Source organism: Echinops telfairi, unplaced genomic scaffold, assembly GCF_000313985.2.
Source record: "Echinops telfairi isolate 266 unplaced genomic scaffold, ASM31398v2 ScPeMD7_7;HRSCAF=31, whole genome shotgun sequence".
Classification (NCBI taxonomy): domain Eukaryota; kingdom Metazoa; phylum Chordata; class Mammalia; order Afrosoricida; family Tenrecidae; genus Echinops; species Echinops telfairi.
The window spans coordinates 23,285,113-23,297,590 of record NW_022103904.1 but is presented as its reverse complement, the minus strand read 5'-3'; the positions used below and the strand labels follow the sequence as shown (position 1 = coordinate 23,297,590).

The 12,478-nt window shown below is 46.6% G+C and overlaps 1 protein-coding gene across 2 annotated transcripts in view; it reads left to right on the top strand.

Annotated features, from left to right (window-relative positions):
• EFL1 (elongation factor like GTPase 1) overlaps window positions 1–12,478 on the top strand; it is a 157,955-nt gene that overhangs the window by 102,019 nt on the left and 43,458 nt on the right. For both annotated transcript variants that reach the window (XM_045286370.1, XM_045286369.1), the window contains exon 15: window positions 12,067–12,198. In XM_045286370.1, coding sequence (XP_045142305.1) covers window positions 12,067–12,198 — 132 coding nt within the window. The remainder of the gene's footprint in view (window positions 1–12,066; window positions 12,199–12,478) is intronic.

The window sequence follows — 12,478 nt, the reverse complement described above, 5'->3', positions numbered from 1 at the left end:
CTTGGTGTCCTGGGCCGCCCCTCTCTCATCCCATCCATGGCTGGGCATCCTCAAGGGAAGATGCCTGGGGACCTGGTGGGGCTTGCGCACCCTCTGCCTGTCAACTTCCTCCTTGCTGCCTGTGATTCCCCGAGGTCTGTGACTAATGATGCACCGAGCAGGCTATGATGGGTTGCCCTGCTGTGAGCTTCTTTAAAGCACACAGCCTGGCATACTTGGAAACAGTTTCATACCACAACGCTTCTGGAAGGGAGCACCTGGCTAGAGAGCACAAGGTACCGAGTGCGGGCCTTGGGCGGCAGCCCGTGATCTACACTAAATACTCTGCCTCAACCTGAGAGCTCAGGAGCAGTAGGAGCCTCCATGAGCATGAGAAGACAGTGGGTACCCAGAGTTCTGGAGGAGGGGTCAACGGGAATTCCTGAAGGGGAGCCCAGTGACAATGGGGACAAGACAGTGCCCTCACCAGTCTGTTGGAGAGAATCCCAAAGGCGAGGCAGCAGCAAGCAGCAAAGATCAAATTTGCATGTGGCTGAGAGCAAATATCCATACGAAGTCAGGCCTGTACCTGCAGGATCAGTAGAGATCAGAGAAATTTCTGCAGAACTTCCCAGGTGTTGGCACCAGATTGTTATCCTGTCGGGAAGCCCTTGACCACCTGCTCCACTGCCCTCTGAAGAATCTGGGAGTCAGTGGTCTAACCACAGTACAATAGGGCTGGCACTCCGCCAAAGATTGATTTCAGAGCAAAAGTACCTTCCGAAGGAGGAACGCGAGGGTCAGTCTCCAGGAAGTGGAGACGACTGGGGTGATACAAAGCAGAGATAGTTATTCTACTTGTCCAAATGTGTGATAACTAAAGGGAGGAATAGTCATGGTTGTTCAGAAAGAGTGGGGGGAACTTCTGCTAAATTTGGGGTTCAGCCCTCCTTTTCCCTTATTTGGTCAGGTCAGAAGGTCTTGGCAGTTTCCTAGGTAATGGAAAACTCATGCACTAGTGGGTGTGATTTTTATTGTAATGAGCAACAAGGGTTTTTTAGGTCATTTGTTTCCCCACTGGGCATACTCGTGGTGGGAGAGAGTTGTCTAATCCCGAGGTCCTTGAATTGGTACATTTTACTGCAGTTTATCAGCGGACTTCTTGGCTACTCTCTCAGTCTAAGGATGTTTTTTTCTCAGAGGAATTTTTCAGGCACCCTGTTCTCTCCCTAACACTGTGACCACGGCCACCACCACCATGTCTGCCAGGGCCGTCACACTTTATTTAATTACCGTGCTTGCTGCCGGAATGCTGGAAGTAACCTGAAAGTACAGCATGTATCATTTGCATGTCATAGATGTAGAAAGAGGCTTGGAGACGTTACAGGTGGCATAGGCAGAGCTGAGATTAACTCACCACCTTCCCGCACCCTGTCAACCACGACAACTCGGCATGTTTCCTAAGAAAAGAGGTGGCAGTTGCAAGAACCCATAGGAGTGGACAGGAATGAGAGAGAAATGGCTTTCCAGTTGTGCTGTATGCTTCGTGCTGCTCTTCTATTGGCCTTGCTGCCATTTCCCTGCCTCAGCACTCTCCCTCCCGTCCTCTGCTTGGTTATGTCCCTATTACCATACCTCACTTAAGGAGCCCGAGTAGCACTGCTGATCACAAGGTTTGTGGTTCAAACCCCCTTGCCGCTCTTCTGGAGAAAGAGGAGGCTGTCTGCTCTTGTGAAGATTTACAGGCTCAGAAACCCTAAGGAGCATCCCTTCTATCTTGTAGGGTTGCTGTGAGTTGGAATCACCCTTGTTTAGGTGGGTTATATGATCCCTGGGAGGTAACGTGTGGGTTTGTGTTTTAACTCAAAAATGGAAACTCGTCTGGAGAAAAAAGCACGAGATAAAATGTGAATTCCATAAAACCTAATAAATGAAGTAGGGAAAGAAGAGAGTAGAGAAACGCTCAGAGAAAAGTTGTCCAACCCAGGGATCAAGATTTTATCCTGCGCTCCTCCTTGCCTTTCCTCCCGACTCCGAAGTAACCACGCAGACCGACAGCCGAGCCCCGGCATCGCTAACTCACCCGGGTCCTACTACTTCCACTGGCGCCGCTCCTCCAGGCCGCGCCGCTCCCACAGCAGTTTCCTAGCTGGTTTCTGTGCCACCAGACCGGCCCTCCTCCCACCCCCCCAGGGCCGGGTGCAGTTTCATGATGGCTGCTTGTTTCCGTTCTTCCTGAGGTTCTTGACTACCGTCTGAGGGACAAATGCCTACATTCCTCCGCGTGATATTCAAGACCCTTGATAATCTTGCTCTGTGGGCTCGTGTTTTGTCTGCCCCCTTTGTATCCCGTGCCCTGCGTATTGTGTTTTTGGGTTCCCCTAACACCCTAGAACTTTGTGTTGGCTATGTCGCTGGCCTGGAGTTCCCTGACCCCATCACATGACTAATTTTTACTAGTCCTTCAGCTTCTCAACTTCACATTTAGTATGTTCTATAAAACCATTGTTTTTTAAATATTTTAGTGAGTTGCAACTACCTCCTTTCCCGGGGCATACAGAGATCTTTTTGTACTAATATGACACGACAGGAGACAAACAGAAGATTGTTTTTCTGCCCTTTCCTTCTCTTTCAGATTTAATAATTGAGCAGTCAGGTGCTCTCTCCTCTGTTTCCACTGTTTTAACCTCCACCCCCATTTGTGTCGTTCTCAGTGAAAGGCAAGCTCCATCGGGCCAGTCCCTTCCCACAGGAATGGAGGTAGACTGAATACCTTACGAGCCTTTCCTGCATAAGTGGGGGCCCCACCGGGACACCCCATTTATAGCTCTCTTGCCTCAGACAAGACACTCAGAGGCCAGTTTCTGATTGTTCTCTCACACAGACAAGCCTGTATGGTGCCTGAAAGGTTTTGAGTCTCCAGACGTATCTCTTACTTGTTCACTATCTTCTGAGAAAAGGGTCCATAGATCTTAGTGTCACTTTCTTAAAAACTATTATAAGCTGCTTAGTAGCTTCATCTGGTCCAAGAAAAAGAAGAAGGAGAGGGGAAAAAATGACGCGATGATGTCACTCTTGCAAGATTTCCCTGCCAGGGCCTCCCATAACACTAAGAAGCAAAAAGGGCAATTGGTTTAATGGATTTTTTTTGTTTTTTGCTTTTTCCTTTTAGCATAATGCACATGCATGTTCAATCCCTTACACTTCACCTTAGCTAAGCAATATTGGCCCATTTGGGAAATGCTGGGCAAGCCGCCCTGGAAAAGTTCACTTTATGCTTATATCTACCTGCCTAACTACCTCTGTGGCAAGTGTTGTCAAGCATCTGGGGAGTCTGAGACCCTTTATAGTTGAGTCAAAAAGTGCAAACTCTGAATCTTGATGCAAGATAACGAACCAGAGCCTAAAAGCCAGAGGAGTCAGGAGATAGGGGCTGCCTTGCGACCCACAGATGGCATGGCCGGGAGCAGAGGACGCTCTTGAAACAAAGGTTCTCTCGAGTCCCACTGCCTTGAGAACCTTTCCTGGAGTGCATTTGACACTTGTCTGCATGCTCATGTTCCTAACGTTAGGTCCCAGGCTCCATGGACTTCTGTGACGACAGCTTGTATGTTATTGCAAGCGTCTAAAGGAAGCCGTTTACTCCAGGCTTAACCAGATCAAGAGGTATAGGCTGATGGTTCCTGATGTAGTACTGTTAAAACCCAAAACAATCTACTGCCATCGAGTTGGTTGTGACTCCTAATGACCCGTAGGCTCTAATTGGACAGACACAGACTGTCTCCTCTTTCTCTCTTGGGGAGAAAGGTGGATTCAAGCCACCAGCCCTTTGGTTAGCATCCAAGCACTTTAACCACTGTGCAACCAGGGCTCCTCGGTGATGTTAAAGTCTGATTGAAATAAAACTGGTCGTTAGGAGACTGCGTGCTAGCTAGAATATTAATGCATTTTCCAACTACTGCTTTTTAAAAAAACAAACAAACCATTCCAGTCGTATTTTTATACCAGCAGTGGGTGAGCAATTTACGAATCCAGACTTCCCTGAGGATAGTACTGCAGTTCTCTGCAGCCAACTAACCGGCCGGTGGTCCCCGAGGGAAGGCGTTCGTATTCAGTGATGTCTTTACCATCCTGCCGCCCGCAGGTGACCTCAGCCTGGATGGATTCTACCTGTGCAACAGGGAGTCGTTAGAAAAGGAAAGCGGCTTCTGCGGAGAGCCAGCCCGTCTCACTCCCTCGCACTCCACTGGGCTGTCAGTCTCATCTGGGAAAACGGGCCGCCCTTCCTTGTCTTGGGGATTCTTGTTCAAGGGAAACTTGGCCTGGCACTTTCCACAAGATTCTGATTGTGATTGTAAAGCGCCTGCAGCGTAGGGTGTGCAGCCGAGCAAAGGCCGTATGAGGGAGGCTTCAAAAAGCTGGTGGGGAAAGTCTGTTATCTTTCCGCTCCGTTTTTCCACGAACATTTTGAAACTTCCCACGGATGTACCCCTTTGAAAAAAATGGAATATTCCTTTGGATGTTGTTCCCCCAGGCTGTGAGGTACAACTGGTCTAATTGTACTTGGTGAATAGAGGAGATTCAAGTCAGAAAGGAATTGCAACATTCAACGTCAGTGGACAAAAGTGACTCGTGTGTGTATAAAACAATCTCAAATTCTTAGTGCCTGGTAGATTGCTCTACCTCTACTTTTCTCTCTTTTCTTTCATTGTCTGTTTTTAATCATCATTCTTTTTCTATTAACTTTTAAAACACGTGCTTGCTCAATCTTTGACATTTTGGATTAAAATTAAATACGAGGGGGCTTCAAGAAGTTTGGGGGAAAGTCCACTATCTTAGTACTGTTTTTCCACATACTTTTTGAGAGGAAGAAAAAAAGTACTGTTAAGTGCTGCCAGTCATTGCAGCCCCGTGGACAACAGACTAAACCCCCTCCGCCAGCACCGCCCTTCAGGTGCAGTGTCACAGCTCCGAACCAATGAGAGCCAAGCTAGCTTTGGATGCTTTCTCTGAACTAGCTCCCACCACCCAGACAGGATTTCTTGGAGGGAGGATGTCCCTCATTCTGCAATTACAGCTGGGGGGTGGGGGATGGCTTTAGCAAGTGTAATTTTTGTGACTCAATTATTTTCCCTCAATCATCATTTGGACTAAAGCAACTCATGAGAAAACCACATTCTATGAGTAGAAAAAAGAACACGGAATTGCATGGACTGGTAGACCCACCATGGAAAACAGGGTACAGCACTTCTTCAAAAAGCTAGAAAGAAAAATAGCGTCCGATCCACCAGCCCTACTCCTGGCTCTATGAGATCTAACAGCAGTACCACAAACGGGCTCAAGCACACCTGGGTTTGTTGCAACATTATTAACAGTAGCAAAACGAGCCAAATCATCTAAGTGCTCATCTGCAGGTGGATAGCTTAACAAACAGTGGTATATCGAGTACTTGGCACCATAAAGAAAAATAATGAATTCACAAATCATATCATGAGGAACTGTTTGGAATATGATAACGCTGAGTGAAGTATGTCCATCACAAACGTACAAATATATGATCCCACTTTTATTCTTTTATCCCTCAGTATTCTCTGGTGGTCACCAGGGTTGGGAAAGTGTATGCACCTCGACCAAAGCTGATGATAATACAAAGAAGTACACGAGAATAAAGGACATTGTTGGTACAGTCTATAACACGGACAAGTTAACAAAGCACCGTATATATGGTTATATAGGTAGATATGTGTGCATATAGGAAAGTGGTTATATATGTGTGCATGTAAGCACCCCTGGTGGCCTAGTGGGTTGTGGGTTGGATTGCTAACCACAAGGTCAGCAGTTTAAAACCACCCCCCACTCTACAATGGAAAGGTGAGACTTTTTAGTTCCATAAAGAGTTACAGTCTTGGAAAGCCACCGGGGCAGTTTGGCTCAGGGTCACTGTGAGTCAGAATCGCCTCGGGCAGTGTGCTTGGTTTGCTGCTGCTGCTGCTGCTGCTGCTGCTGCTTGGATGTTTGCATGTGCATGGGCACAAAAGTGAAGGAAACCCAGGACTGCAAAAGGAAGCAGCCCATGGATGACTTCCAGTGTAAACATGGCCCCTTAGATCCGGAGACCCCAAGAAATAGTTGGTGCCTGCCTCCCACCACTCGTGGCAGAATAGGTGGACCCAGGTAGAAAGGGAGAAAGTGAAAACCCTGACCTTAATCCTTTAAAAAGAAAGGGGCGGGGCAGGCAGGGCAGGTATTTGGACTGGTGAAGGCTTAAAAAATCCTTGAGACTATTTGCTCTGAGAAACTCTTCACAAGTATGTTCCCTACTGCCCCCTTTTCAGAAAACACGTGATTTTTGTTTTGTTTTCAACTCATTTTGGAGGTTTTCTTTGTCTTCCCCATTCTTAATCTTGATTCGGAACACTGGCATTCTCTTCTTCCTTTGCTTCTGTTGGTGAATTCGGACCATTTTAGCAGGGCTGAGCATATCTAAAGAGAAAGACTAGTTTGGTAATTGAAGAAGAAAATATAAACTTGAAGTTCAAAGAGGCAAAATATGCAGCCTCCCTGCAGCCTGGGCCCTCCGTGATACCCAGGAAAGACCAGCATCTCGGTTGATGAAAACCAGGTGCTGCCTGGGCAGGAAGGAAATGATGCAGGCTGCTCAGAGGTCGGGAGCAGGGTGGTGAGGTTTGAAAGGGAATATTTATGGTGGGGTTTTCCTAAACCCGAGCCATGTGGAAGATACTGTTATTTTTAGCTTATAGATAGACTTGGGGGAAACCTGGGCTGAAGGGTATCAGTGAGGGCAGAACAAAGGCGTTTTGGTCAAACATGGATCTTCTCTGAGTGCTGGGCCACGAGGTCCGAGAATACAAATTAAGACCTTGACCAGATTCCAGAAGTATAGGAACGGAATCTAGCACCCTGGACATTTTAGTCTGAAGAGGACCCAATGCACACAGAAGACTTAGGCAGTTACAAGAGATTCTTAGATGGCAGACAAGGACCTGGGAAATGCCTTTAAAATCCACCCAGCAGCACCCCACCCTCACCTCACCTTCTCCCGTACTGCCGTGGTTAGGGTCTAAAGACCAGGTTAGATGAGAAAATCTCATTTTGTGGAAATGCAGGCTGACCTCCTCATTTCACCTGTACTATGAATGTCCCCTGTGACCCTGCTGGTGTCAACAGGCCCCTACCCCTCCCTTTGACCTTCCCTCACTTGCCTCAGGAGAGCTCAGCCCCCACCGCCACCCACAGGGCAGAGCTACCCAATCAGTCTTCAAGAGCCATGGTTGCCTAAGTGCCATCCCACCCCAGGGCCCTTTTCTGCCCTCACCGTATTTCTACGGTGGGCAGCCCTGGCTCATCCCCTTAATGACCCCAAAAGGCCTTTGATGGCATTGTTGGGGACAGTGGGCTCCTATCTCTAAGCATGGTTGTTATAGAGGTGCAGGGAGGTCATGTAGCCTGCTGGGTCCCCCGACTGCCTCCTTGACTAAGCACCCTAAGGCTTCACTGAGTGGCCCTATCCTCCTCAGTAAGCTTGTCCTCATAAGAATCTGTAGCTAGAGCTCCCTCTGGGCCACTGAGAGCCAGGCTGCTCTCTGCCTTTGACCCTAAACTGCAGTTGCTACTGGCCATTCACCCACGGCCCCACCACTGCCCACAAGCCCGATGTCAACCCCCGTGTGCCCGCCTAGAAGGGTGCATTGAGGAAGTGTAAGTTACTGTATAGGTGCTGGTCAGCACATGTAGGGTCTTCAGGGCCTGGGCACCTGAGTCTCCCCTGTCCCCACCTCCCCGCCAGCCTCCTGCTGCTGCCGGGGGCTCAACTCTAGGGTTCCCACTTCCTTCTTGGTCCCAAGGGCACCTACCTTCCAGATATTGGCTGCCACTGCCCAAGCCTTAGTCCCTGGGGGCAGCCAGGACTCACTGAGGTGCATCTGCTCTCCACCAGCGCCCGACTCTGCCTGACACCACCAGCTGGGAAGGAGTGTGTCCCTTGCTGCTTCTGTGTGCAGAGTGCTGGCTTTTCATGTGCACACTGGGTCCAGGGACTAGTGCTCTCTGATCCGGGTTGTGGTAACCTATTCACTTTCCCGCCGTTCTGGGTGTTGCCTGTGATATGTGTAACCATTGCAATGGATTATGGAAGCCCGCAGAGAAGCTAGATGTTGTGGGAGTGGTGGTTGGTGTGGAACACACACAGAGAGATCGAGGCTGGAGGCTGACCCCTGCCCTCTGGCAGTTGGCATGGGCTGTTGCGGAGTTAGTCTCCTCCCTCATGTAGCCAAAGGAGGTCGTTGTGGTCTCCACCTGGTTTACTCAGTAGGAGACTCAAACTTGAACAACAAAAAACATAGATCTCATCACAATTTAAAACTTTTGTGCTTCCAAGGACATTATCAAGGAAGTGAAAGCAACTTACAGAATGGGAGAAAATATTTGTGAGTCATGCATCCGATGAAAGGTTATTGCTGCCGAGTGCTGTGGCGTTGGCCCCGCCTCGGAGGGACCCTGTAGACAACAGAGCACTCCCCGGTCCTGCGCCATCCTCACAAGTGTTCTTATGTCGGAGCCCACTGGGGCAGCCACTGCGTCAGCCCAGCTCCTCGGGGCTTCCTCTGTCTCGCTGACCTTTGACCTTACCAAGCATACTACCCCTTTTCAAGGACTGATCTCTCTTGATAACATGTCCAACGTATGTGAAATGCAGTCTGGCCAACCTCACTTCTGAGGGGCATTCTGGCTGTACTTCTTCCAAGACAGTTTGTGCTTTGGGCATTCCATGGTACTGTAAATATTTTTCACCAGCACCATCATTCAAGTACGTCGATTCTGCTTAAGTCTGCCTTATTTAGTGTCCAACTTCCATAAGCTTACTGGGCAATGGGAAATGCCATGGCTTGGGTCTGGTGCAACTTACTCCTCGAAGTTACACCCTTGCTTGTCAGTGCTTTAAAGAGGTCTTAGTATTCAGAATATGCATAGTTCCTGCAGCTCAATAATAAAAAGGCAACTCACTTTAAAACTGGGCAAAGGACATGGTTAGATATCTCTCCAAAGAACATCGACAAATGGGCAATGTGCTCATAAACAGATGCTTATTGTTTATGTCAACCTGAACAATTGGCATCACCAGTCAGGAGCAAACTGGAAATCAAAACCACAGTTAGATACTACTTCACACCTACCCCTAAACTCCAAAAAGCTCAGTGCCATCTATCTTGTTACTGCTTGAGGGACTAGAAAGCCTGCTTTCACTCTCAGAGCACCTGCTGGTTTCGAACTGCTGACCTTGAAGTTAGCAGTCCAAAACATAACCCATACTTAGGATAGCATAACAAGTATCGGTGAGGAGCTAGAGAAATCGGCACCATCACCTGCTGTTGGTGGGAATGTAAAATGGCACAGCTAGTATGGAATCAAGTTCAATCTAAGAATTACCATAAGGAGAAAAACCTAAGACCAACTTAATCCCATTGTTGTGGCGTCCATTCTGACTAGTGGACCCAGTAGGTTGACCCGCGTTTCCAAGGCTATAGAAGCACCCACCTCTCTGGATTCCACAGCCCCGTTCTTAACCCTGTACCACAGGAATCCCTGGAACCACCACTTGGCCCCGTAGCCCTGAGCCTAGGCGTTCAGTTGACCCTTGAACAACACAGGTTGGGTTGCCAACCTACCACACAGTTGAAGATCTGCATGTAATTTTTAGTGGACCCTGAACATGTTTTTGAACTTGAGGACTTTGTTTCTCCTGTTGTATATTGTGATGAGCTCAAGTATGCACCTACAACTTAGCTGGCGAGAGGAGCTACTCACTCTGAGATTGTTACCTTCACACTGAAGCTGGTACTTTCATGTAAATAATGCACACGTCTTCTACATCTTTTCCCAACCATTTCCTCCCCCAGCAAGTGCTATGCTAATTTGTTCTATGTTGCTGCAAACATAATGAGCAGAGCGTGCTTACAGAAAACACCAGAGGGGCCAGTGTAGTTGGCCAAAAAAGTCAACCATGTGGTGGTGTTTGCATAAAGTTATGTATTCGTGATTGTGAAAAGGTGGAAACCCCCAAAGTGTCCAGATGAATAGACAAAATTAGTTCATACATACAATGGTTTATGATTCAGCCACGAGATGGAATAAGATTCCAACTATAGCATGCTGCAATATGGGTAAGCCTTGAAAACATGCTGAGTGAAATAAGCCAGTCATAAAAGATCTACTATGGTATGAGTTTATGTATCTGAAATATCCAAAATAAGGAAATCCATAGAGACAGGAAATAGGTGAATGGCTATCATGTCTGGGACTTGCAGGGAATAGGAAGTTACTTCATTGCTTTAAATAGTGTCATTTTCTAATATCCATTGCAATGGCTACACAGAACCCACCACAAAATTCATAATCAAAGAGTTTATTAAGGAAGTTAACAAGTTGCAATGCCAGTGAGAAATGTTTGGGAGAATTGTTTTTCAGGACACGTTACAAAGTTCTTTCAGGTCTGCTAATGTCTAAGAAGCATTCCACACCCCTGGAAGTCTCAACCCAAAAGCATTCAGCGCAAGCTCCATGGGTCAGCAAACCCAGCTCCCTGAATTAAGTGCCCAGAGGCACCCCACTCCACAAGCCAGCCTCCTGCACAAAAGCACTCAGCTTGACCTGCTCCGTGGGTTGGGAAGTCCATCACTCCGATCCGTGCTCTGGCTTCTGGTTCTGCGGCTGCTCCTCTGTTGTGAAAGCTGTCTTCTGGATGCAGGGGGTTCAGGTCCAGGAGATGAGCTCTCTCCTGCTTCCCAGAGGGCTTATTTTATACACAACAGGGTGGCATTTCAAGGAATCTGTTTTATCAGTGTAGAGTTTCTGATTGGGGTGATGAAAAAGTTTGGAAAGAAATGATGCTGATGTTTGCATAACATTCTCTATGTAAATAATACCACTTGAATTTTACACTTAAAATAATTAGAATAACATTTCTCATGCATGCGCACATGCATAAATATACAAGGGGGGACTTTTAAAAGTTTGTGGGGGAAATTCTCTTACTTTTTCATTCCATTTTTTCACAAACTTTTTGACAACCTATAGTGTGGGTGTGGGCTAAATAAAATAAAAAATGTAAAAGCAGTGATAAAAGTGGAATGAGCACATTTTCTTTGGAATTTTGAAGAATTAACTAAGACATTATGTGGAAATGGGGGGATGACAGGTTTTCAACATAATTTAAGGAGTTTTTTAGTAGCTTGAGCTGTTACCAAGGGTGGTCAGTTTGGGATGTTTCGGGGGGTATGTTGGAGCAGAAGGATCCACGCTGTGTAGCCAGGTTAAAAAAAACCTCTGACACACAAGGTTGGTAGTTCAAACCCAGCAGCTACTCTGCAGGGAAAGATGAGTGTGCCTATTCCTGTAAAGAGTTCATATCCCCCCAATAAAATGGTTTTTTAAAAAGATATAAGATTAACAATCTGTAACTTATCAAGGGTTCATGAGGGAGGGAGGGAAAAATGAGGAGCTAGCAAGGGCTCAAGTAGAAAGAAAATGCTTTGAAAATGATGATGGCAGCATACGTACAAATGTGCTTGACACAATGGATGAATGTATGGATTGTGATAAGAGATGTAAGAGCTCCCAAAAAAAGTATTTAATTAAAAAAAAAAAAGGATTCATATCTTAGAAACCCGAAAGGGCAGTCTTCCTCTGACCTATAGGATCACTATGATTTGGAATCAACCCAATTGGTTTTGGGTGTATGTGAGTAGATTTTACAAGCGAGACTATTTCAGTGGAGACTTATTTTTATCAAAGTATATCTTTTTAAAAACCTAATATTATAATTAGAAATAATGTTTTCAGACAAGCATATCTGTAAATGATCGATTCTTTAATCAGAGTGCGTATATAGTAGCCCAAGTTGATCTAGGAGCATTTATTTGCATGTTTGGAAGTAAAATTGAATAGCATTCTATATGCTTAACAGGAATTAAATATCCATTATATTAAAATGTGTGCACAGTAGTAGGTTGGTTCTGTTGTTGTCATTTCCCTAATATCAGTTCACGCCATGGATCTTTCCTCCTGCAGGAATAGGAGGCCTCCAAGACTCAGTGCTGAAATCTGCAACACTGTGTAGTTTGCCATCCTGTCCGCCCTTTATACCACTCAGCTTTGAAGCCACCCCGATTGTGAGGGTTGCTGTGGAACCGAAACACCCAAGTAAGATGCCCTTTTCTTAACAAAATGTAATGTGATGTATGTTACACTACTTAGTTCCTTAGCAGTTGTACCCACAGTACATTGTGTGAATTATATAGGTGAAGTATTTCTGTACAATATGCTTACACATCATAGAAGTAAATCTCCCTAGCAACAAGGCTGTTCAGAGAAAACCTCGCCTCGGCCCTAGGAGTATGGCGTGTTCTCCAGGGAGACAGCACTCTGTTTGATGCCAGAGAACAGGCCGTCGCACTCTGGTTTCCCATCTTCTTTTATCCTT